Below are 15,863 nucleotides of genomic sequence, written 5' to 3'. Positions count from 1 at the left end.
TCTGACTCATTTTGAGTGCAACTGTTGAGGCCAAATGACGATATACATTTTTTCTTTGTGTGTGTGTACAACTAAAGAACAACCATCTGCTGCCCCTAGGTGCAATGAATAGACACCAAAAAAAGGAAAGAATGGCAGGAAAATAAGCCATCTCTGTTGGGACGTGGGTATCAACAGGAGTGGGTGGGTGAATGGAAACGGTGATAAAGAATGACTATAATCAGAGAAAGGAAGAGAGGGATAAGGGAGAGGAACAGAGTCTGAGGCTGATCAGGTTATTGTATGCATGCATGGAAATGGCACAATAAAATGTCCCTTGTACAACTGATGTAAGATAATAGTAACAATAAGAAATCATTAAAAGAAAGTCAGTAACTAGGCACCTGTGGCTCACATCTGTAATTCTAGCTACTCAGTAGGCTGAGATATTAGGATCACAGTTCACAGCCAGCCTCGACAGAAAGTTTGTGATACTCTTATCGCCATTTAACTACCAAAAAGCCAGAAGTGGAGCAGTAACTCAAGTGATAGAGCACCAGACTTGAGCAAACAAGCTAAGGGTCAGTATCCAGGCCCTGAGCTTAATCCCCATATGGGCATAAAAACAAACAAATATAATAAAAAACCATCACTATCTTTCTGGCATAAATAACTTATTTGTGACAAGAAATGATTACTACCTATGACTTTATTTAATCAAGTCAGGAACACAAGGATACTTTGGTGTATTAGAAATGTATTTTTAAAAAACTAAGTCTATAAAGTTATCAAACACTACGAGGCAAGACAGATACATGAGGTGACGGGGAAATTACATAAGAAAACAGCTGGGCACCAGTGGCTCACATTTGTGATCCTAACTACTCAGGAGGCTGAGATCTGAGGATCACTGGTTGAGGTCAGCCTGGGCAGAAAAGTCCATGCAATTCTTCAATATATTATTCAGAAAAAGCCAGAAGTGGCACTGTGGCTCAAATGGTAGAGAGCTAGCCTTGAACAGAAGAAGCTCAGGGATAGTACCCAGAACCAGAGTTCAAGCCCCAGGACTGGCAAAAAAATAAAAATAAAATTTAAAAAGAGATATTTGGGAATTAAAACAGAATCATGAAATAAAAATTTTAAAAACTCAGAGCAGTAATCTATCCTCATGAAAATTTCCCTTCTCCTTGTAGATGTTAAAAAATTGCAAACTCACTTTGGCACTGGTGGCTCATGCCTGTAATTCAAGCTACTGAGAAGGCTGAGATCAAGAGGATCTAGATTTAAGGCCAGCCTGGGCAAAAAGTTCACAAGACCCCCATTTTAACCAATAGATATGGTGCTACATGCCATTCCAACTAGGCGGAAGCTGAGATGGCAGAGTTGTGGTTCCAGGCTAGCCCATGAAAAAAAAAAGAAAAAAGAAAAAGAAAAGTTCATGAAACTCAAGGAAAGAAGCTGGGTGTGGTCACATACTAGTCATTCCAGTTATGGTAAGAAACATAAAATAGGAAAATTCCTGTTCAGGCATGACGAGGGCAAAAGTGAGACTGTCAAATAGGGCTGCATGTTCAAAAGAAAAGGGCTGGGCAGAGGACAGAGGAGCTGGCAGAAGGGCCACACAGGAGCGTGAGGACATAGCAGGGAAAGCTAAGCCATAGACCACCAAGTATTTCAGACAGGTCAGTATTAAATGTATAAACAGAACCATGAACAGCATGAAAGAAATGAGAACTCCTGTGTGTGTGTGTGTGTGTGTGTGTGTGTGTGTGTGTGTGTTTGTGTGTGTGTGTGTGAGTGTGTGTGTGTGTGTCTGTCTGTCTGTCTGTCTGTCTGTGTGTCTGTGTGTCTGTGTGTCTGTGTCTGTCTTGCACAAATGCCCGTCAGTACAAGGTATGGGGAGAGGGGTGGGAGGAGGGGGGATTGTCTCTGAGGTGCTCTTCCACTTGAGCCATAACTCCACTTCCAGCTTTTTGGTGGTAAATTGGAGATAAAAGAATCTCACAGACTTTTCTACCTGGACTGGCTTTGAACTATGATCCTCAGATCTCAGCCTCCCAAGTAGCCAGCCAGAATTACAGGCATGAGCCACCAGCACCCAGCAAGAACCCTTTTAAATATCTCCCTAGGGAAAGGCCTGTCTATGAAGACATGAAAAACAGTAGCCATAATGAAAAGCATCACTGTTACAAAATAATTGTTGTGTTACTAATTTTATTACAAGAGAGAAACACAATGACTGTCTAATATTGTTTTTAAATAACCACTTGAACATACTATCAACAAAATTAAAATTCATCAGAGGTAACAGATTAATGTCCTACAAATCAAGAACAACAAATTGCATTAGAAAATAAGCAAAGGATCTGATGAAATAACTGCCCGACAGGTAAGAGAAATGACTCTTAAAACATACAAAAGAAAATGCTTGAACTCATTTACATTAAGAGACACAATACATCTACACATTGATGGTGGGCTTACTTTATCATACTGGCAAATTAAATAAAAAGCTTAATTATAGACAATGTTGCTAAGGCAGAAACAGACAGTTTCTTATTGTGGATCAACTTAGCCTCCCACCCATAAACTCCATGCAGGGCAATCTGACAAAATCTCTAACAATATAAGACATATCTACTGTTGACCTAACTATATCATCTTCTAAGAATTCAGCTGTATTCGTATCTGATTGTCTATAAAAATATATTTGTACAAAGTTACTTATTACAGTCTTATTTATATTGTCTGTCATAAGAGACTGTAAGTAACTCACAAGGGACCTCATAAGTAGATAACAATATAAACTTACAAACAATTTAGGTCCAGCCAGACAAGGCAAAATAAAATTGCACGTGGTACAAGTCAGGCAAGATTTCATGAAATCAAAGCAAGTGAGGCTGGGGAAATGCCTGAACAAATGTGTAGAGGCAATAGTTGGACCAGCAAAATGAGAGAGACACATCAAGAATTGATAGAGGAGAGACAAGGAGCTCTTCGTGGGAGATACTTGGATGAGGAGGGGGCTGAGGGTGTCAACAAAGCTCTAAGGTATTTCTGCCGAAATGACTTTTTCTGTTAATAGCACCAGGATAACCAAATGTTAAATGGCTAGACTTTTTTTTTTTTTCTTTTTTTCCCCGGTCCTGGGGCTTTAATTTGGGGCCTGAGCTCTGTCCCTGAGCCTCTCTGTTCTCTAACACTTCGGCCACAACAACACTTCCCATTTTTTCTGTTTATGTGTTACTGGGGAATCAAAACCAGGGCTTCATGGATGCTAGGCAAGCACTCTACCACTAAGCCACATCCCCAGCCTCCTGGCTGGACTCTTTGTCCCTGCTATTAAACAAACTACCAGATGTTTATTCTTTGTTCTAAGAAAGAGCTCAATGCCACAATGATAACATGGATTTTGATTCCTATTTACTAATTTTAATTGTTCTTTTACCCATTTGGTGACAGTGCCAATAAAACTGAATTTTACTTTCAGCTAAGAAATGTAATTTTTTAAATTTACCTTATATAAGTTGTGCAAGGCAGTTTCATTGTGCCATTTCTACACAATGCATCCTGATTAATCTCACTCCTATCACTTGACACCTGATTTCTTAAAACAATTTCAATAGATTTCAATGTTCTAATTTCATAAGTGCAAATAAACTATTTTATCATCATCACACTTATCATCATTCATCATCGTTTGGCCTCTGCCTTAGCCCTGTCTGTTCCTGCTGATAATCACCTTATCAGTGCCTGTCTTACTTTCCTGTCATTCTGTATGTTGTTTAATGTGTATTAATTGCACTAAAGGGTTTCACAAAGATGTTTCAGAGGTACTTACATTACATTATAATCAAACAAATCTTCCTTTCTATTGCCTAATCTTTCCCTGTTCCTATATTCCTTACTGATCAACAGCTTTCACGGGGATTCCTTATATACAGTTCCTCATATATAGTTATACTGTGTTTCAAAACTATTCATTCTCCATCTTTATTTTTCCAACTCCCCTTCCCTTCATCCTCCTATATGGTCCCATAGTTACAATCAAGTCTGTGTTAGGCATGCATGCCAGTACCAGGGCTTAAGTTCAGGGCCTTGTGCTCTCATTCAGCTTTTGTTTCCCCCAGTACTCTACCATTCGAGCTGCTTCTTCAGTTTAGCTTTTTTGCTGGTTAATTGGAGATGGAGTCTCTCAGACTTCTCTGCCTAAGCTGGCTTTGAGTGTCAGTCCTCAGGTCTCAGCCTCCTGAGTAGCTAAGATTACAAACATGACCCACAGGTACATTGCTAGACTCATATTCTGTGTATGTGTGTATATATGTGTGTTTTGGGTAGGCATACACACATATATACATGTTCATGGATATTTATGTGTTTTAAATCTCAACTTGCACAATGAGCAAAAACATGCTATACTTGGATTTTTTTTTGTAGTGAAAAGCCACTGTGAAGTTTTATTGAAGGTTCATCTAAATCTGAGGAAAGTTCTGTACATGGGACAGTGAGGGGCTAGAAAATGGACTTTAAATATCTACAGCTGTGCACTCTAAAAGAAATCAATCTGATGAATCAGTTTTACCTCCCCAAAACCAAAATGGCCAACTGGGTTACTACCCCTCAGGTAGATGTTGTGATGATAAAGGGCCTAAGAACTATCCCTAAGCTTTTTCACTCAAGTCTAGCCACTTGAGTCACAGCTCAGTTAACTGGAGATAGGAGTCTCACAGACTTTCCTGCCTGGACTGGCTTTGAATGTGATCCTTAGATCTCAGCCTCCTAAGCAGCTAGGATCAGAAGCATGTGCCACCAGTGCACAGCTTAGTACTTTTTCTTTGTGTACACTTGTTATACTTGGATTTTTTAAATTTATTCTATTTTATTTTTATTTTTTTGCTAGTCCTTGGGGCTCAAACTCTGGGCTTGAGTGCTGTCCCTGAATTCCTTTTTGCTCAGGGCTAGCACTTTACCACTTGAGTCAGCTCTACTTCCAGTGTTTTCTGTAATTAATTGGAGGTAAGAATCCCATGAACTTTCCTTCCCTGGGCTGGCTTCGAACTGCAACACCCAGACGTCAGCCTTCTGAATCTCATTCAACATGTTCTTCAGTTTCCTCAGTTTTTTCAACTATGAAATTTTGAGTATGGTTTCACCATATGTTGCTGTTGTTGGGCTCCTTTTCCTGGCTTGCTGTGATCTCTTCTGGGGAGATTGCAACTAGAAAGATCACGCTAACCGTCAACCCTGAGTTCCAGAAAGCCAGAAACCTTTGCCCTTTGATTTCACTGCTCTAATTATCAGGCTCTTTGGCAGTCAGAAATATTGCTGACCTTTAGAGATAACAAACTCTCCTTAATTTCCCAGCTTTTCCTTTTATTTACAAGTGCAGGTTTAGGCCAGTTTGCTTTAAGCTACTGCTAACAGCACCCTCATACACAGGACTATTTTAATTCTTTGAGGCATGTAGAAAACAGTTGTTTGGTATTCTTTCTAGTTCTTTGAGATGAGGAGAAAATGCTGGCTGAGGGCTCCCCAGGGGCTTGAGGACTTTAGATCCTTGAAAATGAAAAGATCAAGTGACTTTTTGGTTACTGTTGTAACCAGCAGAGAAACTGGCTTTCATTTAAATAGTGTTGTCTTGTTTCAACACGATTTTAGCTGGTTGGTTATTTCACCCTATCACAGCTCACATCTTAGCCTAGAGTCTAATGTGTTCCAGGTTCTGGGCTGAGCCAGGATGTATAGTAAGGGTTTGTTTCATTGCTTTGCTTCTTGGACAATGGGAAGGTTTTTTGTTTTTTTGTGCAGGTACTGAGACTTGAACTCAGAGCCTGGGCCCTTTCACTTAGCTTATTCTCTCAAGGCTGGTGCTCTACCACGTGAGCCACAATTTACTTCCGGCTTTTTGGTGAAGAAGAATCTCATGGAATTTTCTCCCAGAGCTGGCTTTGAACCTTAATCCTCAGAGCTCAGCTTCCAAAGTATCCAGGATTGTAGACATAAACCACCAGCACCTCACAAGAGGTTTTTCTAAAAAGCTGTTGCCTCAGATACATAGGCCTTCTGCCTTCCAAATGAGCCCCTGGTTGATCTGCCTGCCTGTCCTCACCCCTGCTGTCATTTCTGCCTCAGGTTAGCAGGATTTTCTGGTTCTCTCCATCCTCCACCCACAAGCCTCGGCTAGCTGAGCTTGGTTCCCTTGCCCCAGTGCACTGTGCACACAGCAGCAGATACAGTGCTAGGAGATTCTCAAAGCATCTTTTTTTTTTTTTTCCTCTTTTTTTTGCTTATGTGGTGCTGAGGAATTGAACCCAGGGCCTCAGGCATGCAAGGCAAGCGCTCTACCACTGAGCCAACTTCCCAGCAGTGCTAGGAGATTCTCAAACAAGAACTCCCAAGGGAGCCGGTTGCTAGGAAGGAGGAGAATGAATCTTCTCATCAGTCCCAGAGGCACAAAAGAGATCGGAATTTATGATGGGGTTATATGGTTCCAAACTAGAACATCTTAAATCAAAACTTAAAACGCTGGACTTTGTGTCTGGAGTTTCTAGCAAGAGAACTTAATTAACCTCTGGACACATGAAAGGACTCTCCCTCCTCGAGTCTTTCAACATTTTCTTAGTAAGCACTCAAGTCTTCTATCACTATATATTTCCCTACCACCACACCATCACAGCCATCCCCAGATGCTTGGGGCCCATCCATACCTCCAGCACTTTGGCACACACGATCCTCTTTTTCTAGCACACAATTGTCCCTCTTATTTGCTCAGGCTAGTTCATCTTCAGGTCTAGCCTGCTAATGCTGCATTATCTGGCCTATAAATGTTTTACTGGGGGCTGGGTTTTGCACTTTGACAACCTGAGTTCAAATGGCTGTGTCATTTTGGCCACCCATAAAATCTTGAACTTCACCTCTTAGAACTTCATTGTAGGGATGAAAAGAGATGATGTGACCCAAGTTGAAAGTGATTACTGAGCACAGCTGGCATAGTCCTGATTCCTAGGACATCCCAACAGCCAGGCAGCCCTGCCACACATAGCCACCCCTGTCCCACCTACCCTGCTCACGGTGGCTCTTCAGATGTCTGAGGTCAGAGAACCTGGTCTGTGCTGCTTGCTGTCTTGATACTCAGAGGCTGGCCTATCTATTGCCCAGGCCCCAGACATCATCACAGAGAGGGTTGGAATTTGAACTATCACAAGGCAAATACCCCATGCCAACAGCCAGCCAAAGCTTCTGGCAAACTGCCCCAGGCAAAGGCTACTATTACTTCAGCTAAGTACTTCATAAGATAAGAGTGTCAACCTGCAGTAGTCTCCCTGGGCCCGTACCTTATAAAAGCTGCCGCTCCCCTCAAGTGGCAACTGGGGGCCATACTGAAGAAGCTTAGACAATCCCCAATATATCCAACCACAGGTGGAGACCTCAGTTGCAGGCCAAGTGAGTGGAGACCATGTAATGCTTTGGGTGGCCTGTCCTGCACACTGGAAGAGGTTTACCAGCATCCTTGCCTCTACTAGTGATGCTGTCCACATGTGGTGACAACTGGAACTGTGTCCAGATGTGGACAACTGCTCCCTTAGAGAAAAGACTGCTCTAGCTAGTTCTTCCAGATCTGGGCCCACTGATTACTACCCTTGTCTCATCCTGGCTATAGCTACTCACTGTAACAGTCTTCCCAACACCTCAAGGATTGTTGTCTAGGTTTATAATCAATGCCATTCTCAGTCCTGGCTGCTCATTAGAAAACTATGGGAGCTTAAAACAAACAAACAAACAAACTTATGTTGGACATAGATGGCTCAGATCTGAAATTCTAGCTACTCTGGAGGCTGAGATCTAAGGATTATGATTGGAAGCCAGCCCAGGAAAAGTCCATGGAACTCATTTCCAATTAACCAGCAAAAATCTAGAAGTAGAGCTGTGTCTCTAGTGGTAAAGCACCAGCCTTGAGCAAAAAAGCTCAGGGATAGCACCTCAGGTCCTGAGTTCAAGCCTCACAGCCAGCACAATAAAATAAAATAAAAATTCAGATCACTGGGCCTCACTCCAAGAGGTGATGATTTTCACTGCTACAGGGCATTGTTTTAAAAAGATCTCTTTCTGGGCATGGGTGGCTCATGCCTGTAATCCTAGCTACTGAGGAGGCTGAGATCTGAGGATCGTGGTTCAAAGCCAGCCAGGGCAGGAAAAGTCATGAAACTCTCATCTCCAATAAACCACCAGAAAACCAGAAGTGGCCCTGGGGCTCAAGTGGTAGTGGAGCACTAGCCTTGAGCTGAAGAGCTAAGGGACAGCACTCAGGCCCAGAGTTCAAGTCCCATGACCGACAAAAAAAAAAAATATACACACACACACACACACACACACACACACACACACACATATATGTATATATATATATATATCTGTTGGGCTGGAAAGGTGGCTCAGTGGTAGAGTGCTTGCCTTGCATGCATGAGCCCTGTGTTCAATTCCTCAGCACCACATAAGCAGAAAAAGCCGGAAGTGGTGCTGTGGCTCAAGTGGTAGTGTGCTAGCCTTGAGCTGAAGACCTGAGAGACAGTGCCCAGGCCCAGAGTTCAGGCCCCAAAACTGACCAAAAAAAGAAAAAAAAAAAAAAAAGATCTATTGATGGCTCTAACTTGCAGTACTGGTGATGTTTCATTTGAACACACACACACATACATACACACACACCAGAAAAAAATAAGACACACACACACACACACACACACACACACACACACACACACACACACACACACACACACACACACACACACACACACACACACACACACACACACACACACACACACACACACACACACACACACACACACACACACACACACCAGAAAAAAAATAAGCCCAATTCTACCTCTAACTGAAAAGGCAAAGGTTAGGAATTTCTGGATGCAAAAGAGAAAAAAAAAAAAAAGTTTAGCTCAGGTTGGCACAAACTTCCTTGTCCACCACTAAGTAGACAAGGTGAGCCATTTCACAGAGCTCTTCACAAAAGCTGGCACTTAACTGACAGCTTACCATCACATGCTGGGCACTGTGCCTTATGTGTCTCAGGGATACCACTGCCCTCTGAAGCAACTACTCTTACTGAAAGTTGATGTTCAGAGAGGTTAGGTGACTTGCCCAGAGTCACAGAGAAGCAACTGGGAAAGGGAAGTCGTACTTTAACTCCTTTGTTAACACTAAACACTAAACACATTGTGCCAGTGTTGGCTCCTAGGCTGAGCCATTCTCCTTGGGATCAGGCTGCAGCTCAGGGAGGAAATCTGAATTGGCAGGGTTCAGAAACCTGGGCCTATCTATTTCAAAGGGTACCATCCCCCATTCCCCATCTCCCCACCCCCCACCCCCCAGGCTTGACTGCAAGGTGGAAAGAAGGGCCTTGGGGAAAACTTCCAGTCCTGCCAGCTTGGCCACACCTAAGAAAACAGCACAGATGCTCCCTGGGGGCATTCCCAGAGGAGGGAGAGCTGAGCCAGGCAGCAGTGGGAAGAAATGTGGGCACCTGCTTGTTTAACAGCCAAAGAGAGCAGGGCGTGAAGAGAAGCCAGGATGCAGGGAAGGATAAGGGTAATCTCCAGGTACCCATGCTAAAGGTCCAGAGAAGCACGGGAAGCCCAAGAAGTACTACCCCCAGAATCCTTCTCCATCCCAGCCCTAGTACTTTCTAGTTGTGTGACACCCTGTTCCCGCCTCCAAACAAAATTCTGCTTTCTGGGCCTCAGTCTTCTCTAGTAGGGCACTGAAGCCCCCTTACTGGTCTGAGAAACTTTTTTTTTTTTTTTTTTTGGCTAGTCCTGACACTTAAACTCAGGGCCTGGGTACTGTCCCTGAGCTTCTTTTGCTAGCACTCTACCACTTGAGCCATAGCACCACTTCTGGCTTTTTCTGTGTATATGGTACTGAGGACTTGAACCTAGGGCTTCGTGCATGCTAGGCAAGCACTCTACCACTAAGCCACATTCCCCGTCCATTGGGAACTAGATTTTATAGCTTTATCTATCTATCTATGGTGCTCAATGTGGAACCCAGAGCACTGTTTAAATCAGGCAACGTGCTCAACCCCTGAACTACACCAGCAGCCACTGGACTTAATTTCAAGAAATCAAGTTAAGCAGGAGCTTAGGTTATTTGGTTATAACTTTTGATTTTTATAAAAGTATTGATAAGAAATTTTTTTTTGAGTCGGGTCGTGGGGTCTGAACTCTGGGCCTGGCACTGTCCCTCAGCTCTTCAGCTCAAGGCTAATGCTCTACCACTTGAGCCACAGCGCCACTTCTGGCTTTTTTCTTTTTGCTTATGTGGTGCTGAGGAATCAAACCCAGGGCCTCAGGCATGCAAGGCAAGCGCTCTACTACTGAGCCACCTTCCCAGCCCCTTGATAAGAATTTATTAGTTAAGGACTTAAGAGAGCTCTTGCCTGGCAAGTAAGAGGTTCTGGTTTCAAAAAAAAAAAAAAAAATTAAAATTAGGGCTGGGGTTTGGCTCAAATGGTAGAACACTTGCCTAGCATGCACAGGCCTGGGTTTCATTTAGAGTAATGGGGAAAAAAAATAGTGGCTCAGGCATTAACAGTGGTATCCATCTCAGAGAGGCTGTTGAGAAATAAGGCAGGTAATTATTTTAAGTGCCTAAGACAGGGCTAGTACTCAATAGGTACTTAGTCTATGTCAGTTCTTTTTAATTATAAGCTATTTTTAACTCCCAGGGTGCTGCCGGCCATTAGGGCTTTATAGCTGGTGAAGAGGGGTGCATTCCATGTAACAAGGTTCACAGTAAAGATCCTCTGGCCCCTTCGCCCTATCCCTAGGGCCGACCGACCCCAGCTTGGGGTGCACATCATGCACGTGCTCTGTGCTGCAGCCTGCATTACACAATCCGCATGTAGGGATGCTGGGGTGCCGGATCCCTGGGGTGCTGGCAGCCCAAGGCCCGCAAGAGTGCTGGGACCAGCGTTCTGAAAGGGCCAAGAGCAAGGACGGACGAGGGAGTTGGGACAGGTTGGGGGTGGGGGAGGGTATTAGAGGAAAGAGCTCTGGGGGCGGCTGCAGACCTGGGGGCAATTGTGTTGGGGTGTGGGGGTGACAAGGAAGACGATGGCTTCCGCGAGGGCAAGTGGTGGCCCCTCTTTCCAGGAAGTGGAAGCAACGGCAGGTGCAGGAACAAAACCAGCCAGCCAATGGCAAGGGGGTGGGGGGGGGGGTGCGGGTGTCAGTCCCTCTGCACTCGGTCCCCGAGCTTAGCTCCGGGAAGTGGAAGGATCGGGGTCAGGGGGGATCTCAAACCATTCCCGGAACCAGAAGGAGGAATGGCAAGGGAGGTGCGGGTGCGGGGTGCGGAGTGCGGGAGAGGTGTGCGAGGGGTGGGGGGCGGGTGCGGGGGCAGGTAGGGGTGCGGGAGCGGGGTGCGGGGTTCGGGGTGCGCGTGCGGGGGCAGATAGGGGTGACGGGGTGCGGGAGCGGGGTGCGCGTGCGGGGACAGGTAGGGGTGATGGGGTGCGGGGTGCGGGGTACGCGTGCGGGTGCAGGTAGGGGTGACGGGGTGCGGGGAGCGGGTGCAGGGTGCGCGTGCGGGGGCAGGTAGGGGTAACGGGGTGCGGGGTACGGGTTCGGGGTGCGGGTGCAGGTAGGGGTGACGGGGTGCAGGGTGCGCGTGCGGGGGCAGGTAGGGGTAACGGGGTGCGGGGTACGGGTTCGGGGTGCGGGGTGCGGGTGCAGGTAGGGGTGACGGGGTGCGGGGTGCGCGTGCGGGGTGCAGGTCCCATCCGCCCGGTGCGCCGCGGGGCCGGAGCGGGGCGCAGCCTGGAAAGGGGGTGTAGGTCACGGAGTCGGGTACTGCCCCCTCCCCACCCCTGCATCTCACCCCGGTGCTCCCCGCTCTGCTCACCGGGTAACTTCGGTCGCCCGAGTCCGGCCGCCTGACCTCGGTTCCCGGCTTCCTTCTGGGCTCGGCCTCCAGCAGCGCTCGCTTCCGCTGCCTGCTCCTCCTGCGGGGCGGGGATTGGCTCCTTAAAGGTACAGAACGTGGTGCCGCATCCTCCGACAGAAAAGATGGCCCCGCCCACACAAGGTACTGCTTGTCGGCCACCAACTTGGAGATCTCTTACCTCCAACTCTAAGGTTCTAGGCCAAGAAAGCAAAGTTAATATTCAGCATCGCCTAGCCCTGGCAACCTGTCGCCAACCATACAAGCCAAGGACAGCAGAAGCACTTATTGGGTTTCTAGAAGCAAAATGGAATCAGGGGTGCACAGTGGGGTGGGGTGGGGGGAGGGAGGGTGCCTGCAATGTAACCCCTGGAGCTGAGGTTCCTCAGAGAAGCCAAAATGGGGTAGTGTGGATACTGAGCGCCTGCATTGTGTCTGGCACTGTGGGCTTTAAACCCACCAAAGAGACTCAGACAGGATCTCTGCTTGAGTTAGCTCAGTATGAAAGAACTGGATGGATCCTGGGGCTGGGCAGCTCATGCCTGTAATCCTAGCTACTCAGAAGACTTATATCTGGGGATTGTTGTTCGAAGCCAGCCCAGACAGAAAAGTCCTTGAGATTCTTACCTCCACTTAACCACCAAAAAGCTGAAAGTGGAGCTGTGGCTCAAAAATGGTAGAACACTAGCCTTGAACTCAACACCTGAGTTCAAGCCGCAGAAACACCCACCACCACCACCACCACCACCACCAAACACACCAAAAAAAAATAGGACAGATGTGAGTTCATGAGTTGTCTCATTTGATCCTCTGAAGTGAACACTATAGTTGGCTTCCTGTGGAGGTGAGGAACTGCTTAGGGAGCCCTCCTGGAGAACACAGAGCTGGAAATTCCAAGCCAGGATTGCCTGACTGTACAGCTTCTGGGCAGGGGGAGTTTAGCATCTGGAAAGGCCTTTAGCCATCGCTTCGCTGGTGAAACCTGCAAATGGTCCTTTCTTTCTCATATGAACAAGTAAACCTCACAGTAGTCTGGCCGCACTTTGGACTTTCATGTCTCAATTTAGACATCACTTTCCTAGTAAACCTTCTTTAATTAAGCCTTGGGCTTTTTCACACCATTGTGTGAGGATCTCTGTGTAGTGATGAGCAAAGAGAGACTATGACATTGTGACTTACGGCACACAGGTCTTCCTGTGGAACTGAGGCCTTGGCTTGCTTATTGGCTTCCCCCTATAGGCTTTGGTGGGACCAGTGCCAACAAGACTCTCAGCCACTTAAAAATCCACCAGTACCTAGGTATGGTGATTCAAGCCTGGTATCCTAAGCACTCAGGAGGCAGAAGTAAGGAGATCCTGGGTTCATCGCCAGCACCCTAGCCATATCTCAAGACACTACATCCAAAATGTATTTTTTAAATCCTTCATAAAGTAGCCTCCTAGACTGTGTCTGCCAATCCCTTCAGGCAGGTCTTGGTTTGCTGCGGGGAGAGGGGAGAGAGTTGTATGCCAAAACTGGAGTTTGAACTCAGGATGCTTTTTACTGGTTAACTAGAGATAAGAGGCTCTGCCTATGCTGGCTTAGAACTCCAGTCCTCAGATGTCAGCCTTCTGAGTAGCTAGGATTACAGGTGTAAGCCACTGGCATCCAGCTAGGTCTTGGGTTTTAAGAATAGGGCATGAACAAGAAGCCCCAGAAATGTGTGGCAACGGGACATCTCTGAGATTACTGGTGAACCCTCAAGTTGAAAACAAAGGTTGCCTCTGTCAGAGTGGCTAGAACTCAGAACCCAGAGTCTGGGACAATCTCCCTGGCTTGGGTTGGAACATCCAACTCCCAGGCTTTAAGGGCTGCATCTGACTCATGTTAGGGGAAACTTCCCACGGTTTCAGAGACAATATCTGCATCAAAGGCTGTGTTGCTAGGCCTCCTCTGGCTTCTCTCCTCACTGCCAAACTAGCACCTATTCAAACCAGCTGCCCACCATCTTCCTAGAAGATACAAGAACCAAAATGGAGCTGCCTTGGTGTCTCTATCAGGCACTCAGTCCAGTAATCCTGGGCCCTAGAAGCATTTACCAAACATGCTGAGGGCTGCATAAATAAATATGGAGTGAAATCAATGAATGAATTCTTGGAAGGCCGCAGGTTGAAAGCCATTCATACACTTTACCTCATGTATTTGAATAGTTGCCTTGTAAGTTTTAAAGATTTCCCTCGTCAAATGCTTAAAAATGGCACTGGCCGGGGAAGCTCAGTGGTCTAGCATGTATAGAGACTATGAATAGAATCCATCTTAAAAGCAGAGGGAAAAAACTCATTCAGCTTGCTGGGTGAGTACTCAACCATTTCAGCCATGCCTTCGAGCCTTGTGTTTTGCTGATTCTTTTGGAGACAGAATCTTATGGACTTCGGTGCCCTGTCTGGCTTCAAACTGTAATTCTCTGTCTCTCAGCCTCCTGATTAGCTAGATCACATGCATTGGCTACCTGCACCCAGTTCCCTCCTAGTTTTATTATGTGGTCATACCTAGTTGATCCCTCAGGGTGACATCACCAGATGACTGACAAGAGACAAGCTGTAATTAGCGGGTTTTACAGTGACAGAGGGGGCGAGGGAACACAGCCCAGCACTCTGAGTCAGTGACACTCCTGATACCTGTCCCTAAGGTGTCAGGGGGAGGTGGGTGGCCAGGAAACAGTCCCGGAGGACCCTCCTTGTCAGTCATCACATAGAAACTCCTTATCAGCGGGGAGACCTTGCCCTGACTCATGCAGAGGTTGGAATCCTGTTTCTGCCAGCAGCTGTGGCAGAACGCCCCAGGCCCTGTTACAAGTCTGCAGATGTCACCAGGATGTAGCTGTATACCTGTCAGAGCTGCAGGGTGTGTACCATGGCCACTGTTCAAAGCACACTTATCACTTGAAGGCACTGGGCATCAAATCACTGCCTTCACAACCACCCCCGGAGAGGTACTAAGCCTGTTTATTTATTTAGCATTTATTTATTTTTGTACCTGTACTGGGGCTTGAACTCAGTGCTGTCACTGAGCTTTTTCACTCAAAGTTGGTGCTCTACCACTTGAGCCATACCTCTACTTCCAGCTTTTTGGTGGTTAACTGGAGATAAGAGTCTCATAGACTTTCCTTCTCCGGCTGGTTTCAAACCACATGTGAACCACCAACACGTGGACTCTAACCCATTTTAGAGATAGAAGTGCTCTTGGGCACAGGGCTTAACCAAAAGGTCCCACAGCGATCATGTGCTACCAGCCAAAGACACCCACTCATCCACTCATCAGACATTACTGAGAGCTGAGCACAACTTGATACTCTCTGTGTGACCACAGATGCACCTCTTGTCCTCTAGGATGTAAAGGACAAGAAGTATAAGAAGAAAGTATTAGAAACTATTCCATCAAGGAATCAGACACTGTGACAAAACCACATGTGGGACATGCAGGGAAGAGAAATGAAATAGGAGAGAGGCACTGTGCACACAGATGCTGGCAGGCAGCACAGAAGGCACTAGTGTCTGCATGGCAGCCTAAGCCAGCCACCAAGCCCTGTTCCCATTTCGCAACTCAGGTTTCACTGGCTTGCAGCACCTTTCCTTGCTTTTCCAGGCAAAATGAAATGCCCTGTCATCCACCCCCTATAGTTCATTGAATGTGAGGGTGTAGGATGGGCCTGGGATTCATGTAGCTGATTCTGGACTCCACTGGGCTGTGAAGTTTTTTCCTACATTCATGGCCGCAGGGTACAGTAGAGTGAATGGCATAGAACAAGCAAATGTCAACTAGCTTTTCGTGAATGCCTGCTCTGTGCTCAGGGTCTATGAGTATCATCTCACTGAAGCCTGTGAGAAGGTTCTATCATTAGCTTTTCTTTATTTAGAAGAAAAGCCTGAGGCTCGGATGGGTTAAAT

The 15,863-nt window shown here is 46.2% G+C and overlaps 2 protein-coding genes across 4 annotated transcripts in view; both read right to left on the bottom strand.

Moving 5' to 3' along the window:
- Window positions 1–11,998, bottom strand: part of Abhd6 (abhydrolase domain containing 6, acylglycerol lipase) — a 46,035-nt gene extending 34,037 nt beyond the window's left edge. Inside the window, exon 1 of one of the 3 annotated variants that reach the window (XM_070018788.1) lies at window positions 11,899–11,998. The gene's annotated coding sequence lies outside the window, so the exon portion shown is untranslated. Of the gene's footprint in view, window positions 1–11,874 lie in introns of all 3 variants that reach the window. The other 2 variants (XM_070018789.1, XM_070018787.1) reach the window with 2 other exon arrangements.
- Window positions 11,292–12,992, bottom strand: LOC138824746 (uncharacterized). The gene is made up of 3 exons (XM_070018943.1): window positions 12,964–12,992; window positions 11,899–11,998; window positions 11,292–11,813 (listed from the first exon to the last, which is right to left on the bottom strand). Exons 1-3 carry the CDS (start codon window positions 12,990–12,992, stop codon window positions 11,292–11,294), a joined length of 651 nt encoding a protein of 216 aa, XP_069875044.1.
- Between the last annotated feature and the right edge of the window lie 2,871 nt (window positions 12,993–15,863).

This window comes from Dipodomys merriami, unplaced genomic scaffold, assembly GCF_024711535.1.
Source record: "Dipodomys merriami isolate MVZ:Mamm:240054 unplaced genomic scaffold, mDipMer1.0.p SCAF_13, whole genome shotgun sequence".
In the NCBI taxonomy this organism is placed as follows: Eukaryota; Metazoa; Chordata; class Mammalia; order Rodentia; family Heteromyidae; genus Dipodomys; species Dipodomys merriami.
Note: the sequence above shows the minus strand (reverse complement) of the source record. Positions and strands in the feature narration are given on the sequence as shown.

Excerpts from the sequence above, each read along its gene's own strand:
- LOC138824746 (XM_070018943.1), bottom strand. The coding sequence starts at position 12,992 with ATGAAAGTCCAAAGTGCGGCCAGACTACT. Across the intron at positions 11,999-12,963 it reads CAAAGTGCGGCCAGACTACT|GAGGAGCAGGCAGCGGAAGC; the intron begins GTGAGGTTTACT and ends CCCGCCCCGCAG. Across the intron at positions 11,814-11,898 it reads CGGGCGACCGAAGTTACCCG|GCTGCGCCCCGCTCCGGCCC; the intron begins GTGAGCAGAGCG and ends CCCCCTTTCCAG.